This window comes from Oppia nitens, unplaced genomic scaffold (assembly GCF_028296485.1).
Source record: "Oppia nitens isolate AA-2021 unplaced genomic scaffold, nextdenovo-longstitch-racon4-pilon3 scaffold8_pilon_pilon_pilon, whole genome shotgun sequence".
In the NCBI taxonomy this organism is placed as follows: domain Eukaryota; kingdom Metazoa; phylum Arthropoda; class Arachnida; order Sarcoptiformes; family Oppiidae; genus Oppia; species Oppia nitens.
In genome coordinates, this window is record NW_026533252.1 from 1,016,893 (window position 1) to 1,030,640 (window position 13,748).

Sequence of the window (13,748 nt, forward strand, 5' to 3'; positions counted from 1 at the left end):
TTTTATAATATTGTATGACCACAAATGCTTTAGTCTTTTTTCTATTATTTACTTTATATGCCCCAACTTTATAGTATTTTTAATGAAAAATTTAATTAATTTTTTTCTAAGCAATTTATGACATAAACCAATAATTTTTAAGATCGCATTTTCTTCACATCTATAAAAATAAAACACAAAATTAACTCAAAAACCTATTTTATTTATAATAAAAATTATCATATTTAAGTATTGATTTTGATAATATTAAAAAATATATATATTATTTTATGATATAATATATAGTCACGCAAATTATTTGTTCAATTTATTATTAATTTATTAAATTACTGTATGTATAAAAGTTATTATATTTGTAAATATTTCATAATTAACATTTTATAAAATATTTTTAATATGCAAAATATTGTGTTAAATGCTACAATATTTGATTACATTAATGAACTCAATAATGTATACTATTATAGTACAGTAAAGCCAATAAAATATGACTTCAATATATAATTTTATAAATATTCAGTCAATAAATAAGACAAAATAAAACAATATAACTGATAAATTAATTTATTATTAATTATTAAATCAAATTTTATAATATTTACAATTATGAAAATTATAATAATTATGATATATTAAAAACAACAACAATCATGTTATTACAGATTTTTGGTTAAAATACTAAATATATAGCTAGAAAAAATTGTAATAATAAAATAAAATTTTTTATTTTTGTAATAATTAATTTTTTATAATTAATTTTTTAAAAAATAGTGTACAAATTTTATTCAATAAATAAATAAATTGAGATAATAATAATAATAATAATTAATTGTTTTGTCCAAATATATTAATCAAACGACTGAATTAGTTGTATCAATAAGTTTGTGATCATTGAACTCCTGTTTCTCGATTTGTGTCCTATGTTTGACATCTTTGATGACTAAAGTCTTTCTCACTGACGAACACTTGGAACTCTTGGGTGAGCTCTTGGATGTCATCGAAAATCGTTGAGTTCTTTAGAAATAAATTAATTAAATACAAAAAGTATGTAAACATTAAATTTGAAACAAATTTTTATGGATTTTTTTTTGAAGTAAATATTTGAAGATATCGTCTTAATTCTAATTAATTTTCTAATTAAAATTCATTCAAAATAATTAATTTTTAAGACAATATTTTCTTAACTCTTAACTCTACAATGTATTCAAATTATTTGGTTTATCTTTTATAATTATTTCGACAAATTGTTTACCATTAATGGTCTACACATTACGTATAGTATAAGTTAGTTGTAATTTACAAATTGCAATTAATTCAAACGTGTATACATTGTTTTAATTGTTAACACGTTGTTATTTGGTAAATGTTGCATGGTACATTTCATTGGAAATGTAGTTATCTTTAATTATTTAGTCTCTTAAATGGCATATAATTTTGGTATAAAAGTCAATTGTTAGCTCACATCCCTTGACAACTGTGCCCAATACATGCATATTAACGAAAAACGATCGGAAAATTGTCCAAATATACGGTTATATAATTTAAGTAATAAAATATAAAAGGTTTCAACATTGTATGTAAACTTTTGTTAATGTTTGATTTGCATTCAAAATAAATATTTTCAAGTTTTATAGATATAATTTAATTGTGTGTTTAAACATTTTGTTTATTTTTAAAACTAAAACGGAGCTCATGTTTAAAAACATTTATTTTTATGATAGAGTTAACTAATTTATAAAATAAGGTTAAGTTCAGTGGTATATAGACAGTGATCAACAAATTTTGGTAGATATTTAGTTATAAAGTATTATAAAAATTCAATTACTTATATTTTTAGTGATAAATAATATTAATCTGATATTTTGATATTTTTATTAATAATAAAAAAAATAATTATTAACAAAAGTTTTAGTCACAAACACATATTTTTAAATAATTGAAGTAAAATTTAAACATTAAAACATTTATATATGTTTTTATGCTATTAATTACAATACACATTTAAATTAATTAATAATTTAATTAAAAAATCATTTAAATCTTTAAAAATTTAATATACAGTAGAAAAATATTGATAAAATTGGCCAAAAATGAAAACTTATAGATGAATAATATTACAGTTTTTTATGATAAATGAATTTAAATCTGATCTTAAATACTAATTTATTGTCAAATATAACAAATTACAACAAAAATAGTTATAATTGTTATCACATATTTTCATATTTTTAAGCAAATGTTTTGTTTAATAAAAACTAATTATAGTCACATATTTCTAAAGTTAATAGTTATAACTATTATTATTATTATTATTATTATTATTATTATTATTATTATTATTATTATTATTATTATTATTATTATTATTATTATTATTATTATTATTATTATTATTATTACTATAATTATTATTTGTATTCTAGAATAAATAATTATATAATTAAATACATATAAATTGATAATTTTAATATTGGGATTTTTAAAAATTCTAAATATGATTAATTTGTTGCAACAATTGTGTAGTTTTATTTAGTATACTATTTATTGATTACTGCCGTAAAATATTTTTCTTGAAAGTTTGTTTTCAAAATCAATTTACAAATGTATTCTTAAGTGAATTTATATTGTTTTTTAAGTCAACACTGAAAAACGCTAATCTTATTATTAGTTGTTAAAAACTATAGTTTTTACAATTGAAACAAACTGTAGATAAAAAAGACTAACTAAACGTTATTTAATCCTAATATAGGATTATAATTTTAGATCATAATAACACTATTTGTTATTATATTATATATATTTATAAGTTATAATTTATAACTTATAAATTATGACAAATAAAAGTATATTAAATATAAGTAGTGATATTTTTTGATTAGATATAAAAACCGAAAACCATTAATAAATATTATGGGTCGCAATAAAAATTATTTTCTTCAAAAAAAAAGGTTTATACTATACTAAAGTTTATATAAGTGTTATTACTATTACTTACTAACTTTAGTTTAATATAATTATATAAACCGTATTTAAGCTAAAGATATCAAAAAATATAAATATAGCCATAAAATGACATCATATTTGCAGACATTCAGACAATTATATTGGTTTTCAAATTATACTTAAGTTATATTAATATATAGACTATTTTAAGATATATTTATCGAATGAAATAATATTTATATTTTATAGAATTATGAATATATAACATATAAATTTATATATATATATATATATAATTACATGTTTGTATAATTTAATGTTATTTACTAAACTAAAAACTAAATATTTCTAATTGTATTCAATAATAGTTTTAAAAATGAATTTAAAAATTAGTTATTTAAATTTTTATATATTTATAATTAGGTTTATATATAAAAATAATTTAAATTATGAGTATTTCACTTTATTCAAGTATATATATATTTTTTTGTGTAAATATTGATATTTATTTTAGTAAAAACTTTTTAGTTTAATAATTAAAATATAAGTAAAAAACTTTGAAGCGAAATAATATGTATTTTTAATAAATGTAAATATATAACGATGTAATGTATACCTGGATGACGAATGAGTGGCTGAGTTAATGGTATTATAATCACATCTTATCGTAAGATTTTGAGGATTTTGTGGTCTTTTTATACAACAACAAAGTCTTCCGAAAGCACGCGAAAGACTAAATCTTCTGAAATAAACAAAAAAACAAAACAAAAAAGTTTTAATAATTAATGACAACCACTGAATAATTAATAAGCAAATGCATCGATAATTTAACTAATAAACTAAAAACAAAAAATAGTCTTAAAAAACATCTATAAATATCTTCTAACCTAATATTTCGACAGAAATGAGTGGAAAATAAGAAATATATGAAAGGATTGGCCGCAGAGTTGAGTGGAGCCAGACTTTGGATGAAAGTCGAGATTGCGATCGTCGTCTGTGACACAGGTATTACACCCCAAACCTGTAGTAAATCCCATACGAAGTACGGACTCCAACATAATATAAAAACTATTTTTTCAATGTTTAATATTTAGAGTATTAGAGATTTATAATTAATAAAAATCTTATAAAATTAAATCTTAAAAGTAATCTCAAATCAATAATATGTTAACTATAGATAACTGACCGAAAACTATAACGAAAGTCATTTTTACGGTTTTTATTTTGGCTTTCGGTATAATGCCTCGACTACTGGCCCGCTTAAAATCATCGGGATCACCACCAGTAGCTTAACATATAAAAACAATAATTAAAATTACAATATATAACTAATAAATTAAATTGTTTTTTAATATATTGTAATGAAAATTACATGAACTTCTTTTGTTGTTTACATCAGTGGATGACTTAGTTTTGGATTTGGATTTGTTGGCCACCTTCGGGAAAGTCATAGTCTTGCTTTTGGCCCAAATTGTGTGAACAATAATTGAATAGCAGAGAGATATGATGACCGCCGGAAAGAAAAACAGCGAAGTGGCCACTAATGTGATGTAGATTTTCCATTGCCATTGCTTGAGGTCTATCCAACACTGAGGGTGTCCCTCCATCATAGTTTCACTGTTCAAAAATATAGCCGGAATTGAAAACACGGCACTCAAAGTCCAGGAACTGGCCACCAAAATCTTTGCCCTTTTCCCTAAAAATTTTTTTATTCAAATATAAATAAAATCAATACTTATGTACAATGTTTGTGTGCTATGAAACAGATAACAACATAGCATCCATTAGTTAGCTATTGATAGCATTGATCCATTTAAATGCAAAAAATTGAATTTTATATTCACACAAAAAATTTAATAATAAAGAAAATATATATAATAGAAAAGTATATACACAAAAACGTTAGGTATAGTTAAAAATATAAATATTCAATAAAAACAGATTTTGCATTTATCAAGTGTTTAGTGTTCAAATGAAAAAGTTTTTCAAAATATTAATAGCAAATCATATATAGATTTATATATATATATATTTATATATATTTAATTTAAAATGCTTAAAAATCCTTTTGGCTAAAAGTAAAAGCATTTTTAAATTTTTTTTTAAATTTTAAAATCTATTTCAAATTGGATCTTATTGAAAGTACTTAAATACGATTTCAATAAATTTTTAATTAAACTCTAAACCAAAATCATTATTAAAGTCATAGAAAATGAATAGAAATTGATTTATTATATCTCTATTTGAATAATAAATTAAAATTTTAGAAATAATATTACAAATTATAGACACTCTTGTCTTTAAAGTCATTTCGAAAGTCTGTATAAAGAGTAAAATTATATTTTTATAAATATTTTGTTGTATTAAATAATGATTTTTTTCTATTATTTTAAAATTATTATGATTTCATCGAAGACATTGAAAATCAAGTTTTAACACAAATGTAAAATAGACATCAAAGTGTTGTCAAATGTTTTCTCTCTATTGTATAATTTTAACGTAAATTTACATAATTTTATCGAATATATCAATACAATAGTTTTGTTTTACATGTCTGTCAAAACATTTTTAAAAATATATCAGAATATTCTTTATTCTTATATCTCAATATGATTTTCCTTATCCTATATAAAGCTATGTTCAGTCAATTTAGACAAAGCTCTGTATGGATCAGCTCCTGTGACAGCTCTTTACAATCGACTTTTAAAAAGCTTTTTAAAGACAAAGAGAATATTTGTTGACATAATATTGACATCAAATTTCTAATTTATAAAAATAGTAATCAATTATTTTAATTGCTCATTAAATATTAAGTATACGCTATATTGCTGCTACATATTAGGGACAATACAGAATAACAACTAATTTATATAATACAGTATATATTTATTAATAAAATTTATTTTTATATACAGTATAAGCTTATATCTGACAATAGTATTGCAATTCTGCAATAAACGAAAACTTTTACTGAAATATTTTTACTAATATTATTAATTAATTTTTTCCTATTTATTATATTACTTTTTTAAACCATGTTATATTTATTAACAAATATTTATTTTGTTTAAAACTATCTATAATATCTGCTAATTTTTTTTTTATATTTATTAATAAAATAAGAAATGTGTTAAAAATTTACATTAAAAATATTTTATGGCTCGTGTATAAACATATAATTTTATTGATTAAATATTTTATAAAATAAAAATAAGCTATGTAAATATATTATCAAAAATAGTAAAAATAACATTGACTGCTATTCGTGGACATAAATATTAATATTTTTCAATACTATGTCATAATATTTAAATTATTTAAATTTAGTCAAAGATTATGTATTAATGCACAACATAAGCAAAGCGCCTCAATATTATTAATAATATTAAATATGTAAAATTAGACAAAAATATAAATAAATAACAATTGAATAAAACAATAATATTATGTATTTACAGCTTCCGGTGAAATTTAAGGGATGTGTTATAGCATCGTATCGATCAATACTAAGTGACACCAATACATATGTTGATGAATACGTTACCAAAACCTAAATAAAGTGGTCAATTGAATCATTACTATTAATATAATAGTGGAAAAGCATTATTTATACTTAAAATTAGTTAAATAAAAAATTAACATAAAATTACAAATATTTATATTTGTATAAAGTTTAGTTTGTTATTACAATATTAATACAAATTAATTAATATAAGACTAAACTTAAATAAATAGGACACCCGGATGAATATAGCAGAGATGTTTGCTTTATTTTATCCATTATTTCAAATGAATGGATATGTAAATGGGTTTATATAATAATAACCCCAATAATAACCACTAATTTTGAAATGAAAATTGAGATTTCATATTAAATAAATTACATCTAATATTACAGAATTACTCTACAGAATAGTATAAAATATTCTGTGAATTTTTTTTCGCAACTCTAATAAATAATTATCATTAATATATTGCATGTAAAATGATATCCTAAAAAAGTCAAAGACCTCTCAAATAGATTTTAATAGTTTTTTGTTTATTTTACTAAAATATTATTCAAAACTATATTATAATCTCTAAAAAATATTAATTTACAAATAATTTGAATGAATTAATTGATTAGAATATATTAAATAAGAAAAAAGTAATTTAGATTATCTTATTAGTATTCGTAAAATTTCTTATTGTATATTATTTAATATATATATACATATATATATACTGTATATATATTTTATATATCATAAATATTTGACTAACAATAAGTTATAATCTATATGAAGAAGTTATGAGTAGGAGTCACACAAATATAAAACATACATAAATTACAGACATGTGTTCATCTAAACCATCGAATTCTATGGTCAATGATTTAAATAACAAATACATAGAAAATATAATCATTTGATAGAAAAATTATGGATAAAAATTAAAAGAAGTTTTCATTTTAAAAAACTTCACAGAATTCCCATATTATTATTATTTTCTAGATTTCATTTACTTTAACTTTTTATTATTAATTGTGTTAAAAGTTACTGCTTTTGTAAAATTATCGTAAAACATAATGTCTATAAATATTTTAATAGTATTTACTAACTTATATTTAATATTTATCAGATAATTATTTAACTTTATAAACATTTTATTTAAAATCATCATCATTTTTAAATAAAATAATTTATAGTATTACTAATTATTTAAATCCAATAGTAAATAATTAACATATTTTATAAAATTTATAAATGAAAAAATTATAATTCTACTATATGTTGATTTGCTAGATATTTATTAATTATTTTCTCAATTTATTTTTAACTATTAATACTTTTAATAAAATTGATGTCTTTTATAAAATGTATGTTATTTAACCAAATTTTTAGTTGAAATTTAATTAATTTATAATTTATAAAATTTAATTAACCATCAATTGTGCGATCAACTAAAAAGACCTATTTTTAATACAAAACTAAAAGGAAAAAATATTCACAAATATTGCATAAAAATTGCATTAATAATAGATAAACTACAAGTATATTCTCTTTTCAAAAATATTATTTTAATAATATTGTGATATAATGTATAATAATGTCATTAAAAAGAGATTGTTTTATACGAAAAAGTTTTTCAAGCAAAACAAATATCATTAAAATATAATAAAATTTTGATAAAAATAAAAAAATTGGTAAATATACAATTTCTATCTATTTATTTGTTTGATTATTTTTTATTAACTTTAAATAAAATTCTCTTTAAAATACTTTTCAACTAAAATGTAAAGTTAATATATAGTAAAAATGTTTAAAAACAATTGAATAAAATCCATTAACTTTTTTTATTCTATACAAAATAATATACAAATGCATAATAATAGCATAGAAATTTAAAATACAAATTGTACTAAAATTAAATATTTAGACAAAAAAATTAATTCAAAACTTTATTTTGTAAAGTAATATATTATCTAGCTAATTAATTATTATATTAAATAAAACTAATTTAATGACTATAATAATAATAATAAACAATCAAATTAACAATTTTATTTCTATATTTTAGTTTATATATCACGTCTTTATAACTTTCTTTATAATGAAATATATATATTATGGTTAAGCAAGGTTTAGGATTATATGGGGATATAAGGGGTCAAATGACAAAAATCTTAATAAATATTAGGATTATAGGGTGGTGTAGACTTTTATTGCATTTTAAAAGGCAAATTTTTCAACAAAAAAATCAAGGGGTCAAAAAAATTCCATAAAAATTCCTTAAATTCCCATAAAAATAGGTAATATTAACAATAAGTTCTCTTATTTCTCAAAATATATTTTTAAAATTAATAAAAGCTTAGATTTTTTAAAACTAGATTAAAAAAAATTAAATAATTCTGCATTTAAAATTTAAACATAATTAATAAAAACAATATATAAACTGACTTAATATCAGTATTTTAATTATTTTTAAATAGTAATAATATTATACTTGTAACATAATTAATTTTCAAAAAATAATAATTAATGTTTAAGTTCTTATTTAAATATTTTTAGTTAAAAAATTATATGTTTATATAAATATTGACAGAAAATTAAATATTTTACTTAATTTTACATTATTACAATAATTACATTATACGGTATTTTGTTTTACTAACTTTAATTATCTTAAAATAATATATTTGGGGTATTTTGGTTAACCCTCTACCCTTTTGCTTTTAAAGTTAAGTATACAATAATTTTATGAATTTACATTTTAAGAACAAATATATTGTATTTGTATATATAATGATATATTTAAAATATTTTATTTAAACAAAATTTAGTCGAATCAACAATAAATTCATGTTTAATAATAAATGGATATATATGTGCCTATAGGTAATATTGATACTTAATCTAAAATACATTATATCAATTCAAGCGATTTTCAATATTTATTTAAAAACATTTTAATATATGATTATAACTTTTTATATAGAATATATGCTATAATGTACCAGTATACTTTACTGAATATTTTTTGTATGTCTTACAAAAATAATATATTTTTTATAAATTATTTTAAAATGTTTTCCATTATTGTCTTAAATATTTTAATAAGTGTGTTATTCACTAAAATTATATTATTTGTAATATTATCATAACATTTATATTTAATATAAGATTTTTATTTAGACATAAATATTTATCACACAAATTTAATAATAAATTATTTATATATTTTTCTTGATTTGCAGTTCAAATTCAAATGATTTTTCAATTAATAACAAATGAAAATAATAGTCAAACAAAATAAACTCATGTTTTGTTTCCCTAACTACTATATAATCTAAAAATATTTTATTTATAAGAAAATGTATAGAATTGATGCTTACTATAAAGTATTTGTTTAATAGTTAGAGTCAATACTACATTCGCAGTGATTTTTTATCTTTTAGTTAAAAACATTTTACTAAAAACGTTAAGTTTAACAAAATTGGTTATACAGTACACCTATAGTACAGTATATCAAATAAATATAAAATTATACTTTTAGTTAGCTAAAGTAATTTTAAATTATAAAATCTAATAGCTAAAATTAAAAAAATAATAAAAAAAAGTATTTTTAAAAAAACAAAATATTGTCTACTTTAAAATATAAAATACTATTTCACCTTACTCAAATAATTACTGTCAATAAGTTATAATTAGACTTTTACTTCATTTTTAATTTTTGAGTAACATTAAATTTGGAGACAATGAAACAGATAATAAACTATAAATATTACTACATTTCAAGTTATTTAAAATGCTTTTAATACAAATTTACAAAAATATTATGAACTTTACAATTGTTTAACTATTATTATTAATAGAATATTTGTTATAAAAATCCATTAATATAATACAACATTGAATTTGTTATTAATCACTCGCACCATAAGCTTGATTAAAGGCATAGAAATAATGTTAACGCAAACATAGCAAACATTAGGGACAGTAAAAAATAAGATGAAATGATTGATACAATGAAATAGAGGAAAGATGTGCGACAAAAACAATTTTAAGCAAATGTTGTATTATATATATATCAATAAATATAGGGAATCTATTACTCATAGATATTTGATATAACAATACGTCAGATATACTGTATATGAGTGCCAAAGCATTCAATAAATGCATTTTCAGGACTTTTTATTTATATGTATTTCAATTGAGATAACAAATGCCTTTAAGTAAACTTATCTATAGTCCATCCATTCAAATGCTATATACTATAAACATTATATATCTATCTAACAGATTAATCACAGTTTTAGACCTATTATTTCCAGATTTTTTAACTGTCAAACAATTTGCAAAAAAAAAGTTTAACTTAAACTAAAAAGCATTGTATAGTATTGTACTGTATTAGTAATTGTTGTTAGAGTACTGTAGTATTAAAGAATTCAATATAAATGCTAAAACATGTCTAAAAACTGTCATTAATATAGAATTTATATATAAGAGGTTTTTGAAAATCATTATTTTTTAAAACAAATATTGACTTCAATCATAATAATTCAAAAACCACTTTTTTGATTGATTTATAAGTATTAAATAATTAATCACAATTATGTGTAACTAAATTATGTATAATTAAAAGTTTTAAAAAAAACTTGTTAAATGTTAATATTAATAGTTATTTAAATAAATAATTACTTCAATATACTGTAAAAGAGTTTATTTAAAAAATTATTGTTTAATCTTATAAAAATGTTTAACACTATTTATCAAATCAAAATAATATTTATAAAAATACATCATTTATAATAAAACATTATAAATGACTTTCATATGTTTTTATCTTTATAGCTTTCATCTTCTAAATAATGATTTTACTGTATTATAGTAAAACAAATATTGTTGTTTTTGAAAACTAATTTTAAAGAAAAATTTATAGTTTTTTATTGAAGTCATACAATAATATAGTATTTATGATTTTTTAAAAATTTGCCAAAAATAAGATATACAATAGTAATTGAGCTAATTATATACTAAAATCTTTAAATACAATAGAAATGTGATACAAAATCTGTATCTAAAATAACAAAATCAATACAAACCTGTGAATAGCGGACTGCTTTGCAAACGAGATTTCCGGCATAAAAGCCAACCGTTGTTTTCCAGGCTATATCTGTGGCCACACTAACCAAACCCACTGTCAAGTCTGTCAATATTAATAATGACAATAATAATAGTGATTAATATATGATAATTAATAATAATAATAATAATAACAGTAATAACAATACAATACAATACCGGCGATCGCTAAATGCATTATAAAGAAATTCATTCGTGTCTTCCGATTCTTTGATCGCATAAGTGTTATCAATACTGAAGAATTGCCAAATAATATCAATGCCAACAAAACCCATAAAAATATCAGTGTTTCAGTCTATAAGAAAATTAATTAAACATTTTATATACCGTATATAACATTAATCAATATTACAAAAAATAATAATAATTAAATTATATAACACCATTGTTATTATGTTTTAAAAAGTATGTCATTATTGTTGATAAAAAATTAATTTTTATAAGCATAACTCAATTATTGATATACATAAACATTTTAATTATTATATATTGAGTAATAAATAACAATTAACTATTATATTGATAATAACTATTTACTATACTGTACAGTAGTATAGCCACAAAAATATATAAATTATAGTATTTATTATATATAAATAAAAGTTAATAAAAGTAATTTAAAAGTTTTTTACTGCTTGAATTTTTACTAAATGTAAAATAAACAAATTTTTATGTGTTGTGCGCCAATTACAACTAAATTTGAGTCAATTTATCATAATTATTATGACCATTATGATTATTTATTCAATTATATTAGATTACTATTGTTTATCTAATATTAAAATAATAATATGACTATAAATTTATGCTACACAATAGTGTATTGTATTGCATAAAATAAATATTATAATACTGTATAAACTTTATATTATTTAGTTTTTATAATTTATTTAGTATTTTATAATTTATTTAGTATTTTATTATTTATTTAGTATTTTATAGTATTTATAATAATTATAGAAACACTTTTAAATTTGTGTTACCGTATTTATTTGCATATTATCCCATAAGAAAATGCTAAAAATAAAAATACATTTTCATATAGTAAAAACTCACATTTTTTCAACCAATGATAAAATAAACGAGAGTATGGGATAAAGCTAAAATGGGAGACTGGAAAACTGTAATTACTGATATTTAAAAGTGATTTATTAAAAACTATATTCTTAGATAACTATTACCAGTAATTAATTAGTATTTTATTAATTAATTAATTAATCAGTAGTTAAAACAGTGTTTATCAATGAATTATATATTTGTAAGCAGTAAAACACGTTTAAAATATTTTTTATATAACCGATAGTTATGTAAATAATAAAAAATAGTATATTAATATACCGTTAATAATATAAATCTGTCAATAGATATTAATAGTATTTATAGGAATTATTAGAGACTTCCAAATACAAGTATTTTGCAATAATATCAATAACAAAAGGCAGATGATTTGCTAACAACTATTTTGTTTTTATTATTTTTAAAAATATTGAAGAATTTTGATTTTCTAAAATTTATCAGTTTTTAAGTTTCACTATATATTTCTCTTTAATAGAAAAAGTACGAAAATATTAAATTACAATCAAATTAGCATAAATAATATTAAAATCGGTTTTATACAATTTTATTTTTAAAATATTGCTAAATAATTAACACTAAAAATGTGAGTTTTAAAGGAAATGCTATATTATGTAATAATATTATAAATAATATTTATATTTATATCATAAGATACAGTATTAATAGATTACTACTAAATTGTAAATAAATTCGTTTCAATAAATGACTGATATAACTGAAAAGTAATTTATTGGAAATTCTATACAAAATAAGATCTATTTAAAGATTAATTTAATAGAAAATTTGAAAACTTTATTTTTGTATACTATGAGATATTTATACAAAACGACAAAATTTAATTATAAATCATATAAAACATATTTGACGAGAAAATAAAATAAATATTTTATTTAAGAAATGTAAAGTACATACTGATACACATTTATATACAATTATATATATATTCTATATTTCTATAGTATATATACGTACAGAATATATAATATATTGGTTAAAATATAAATGCATTTTCAAATTCTTTTAGATTTATGTGTTTCACTACAATATTGCTTAAATAACAGTTACTCTCACCTTATTTTAAGTTATATTATAAATAACGTG

The 13,748-nt window shown here is 19.0% G+C and overlaps 1 protein-coding gene across 1 annotated transcript; it reads right to left on the reverse strand.

Annotated features, from left to right (window-relative positions):
* Positions 1-851: 851 nt before the first annotated feature.
* Positions 852-11,859, reverse strand: LOC128964088 (cardioacceleratory peptide receptor-like). The gene is made up of 8 exons (XM_054310647.1): positions 11,730-11,859; positions 11,531-11,634; positions 6,400-6,493; positions 4,322-4,639; positions 4,130-4,231; positions 3,831-4,011; positions 3,560-3,685; positions 852-1,014 (listed from the first exon to the last, which is right to left on the reverse strand). The coding sequence occupies exons 1-8, from the start codon at positions 11,788-11,790 to the stop codon at positions 852-854; spliced, it is 1,149 nt and encodes a 382-aa protein (XP_054166622.1). The 5' UTR covers positions 11,791-11,859.
* Between the last annotated feature and the right edge of the window lie 1,889 nt (positions 11,860-13,748).

Excerpts from the sequence above, each read along its gene's own strand:
- LOC128964088 (XM_054310647.1), bottom strand. The coding sequence starts at position 11,790 with ATGCGATCAAAGAATCGGAAGACACGAATGAATTTCTTTATAATGCAT. Across the intron at positions 4,640-6,399 it reads CTTAAATTTCACCGGAAGCT|GGAAAAGGGCAAAGATTTTG; the intron begins GTAAATACATAA and ends AAAAATTTTTAG. Across the intron at positions 3,686-3,830 it reads CATTTCTGTCGAAATATTAG|AAGATTTAGTCTTTCGCGTG; the intron begins GTTAGAAGATAT and ends TGTTTATTTCAG.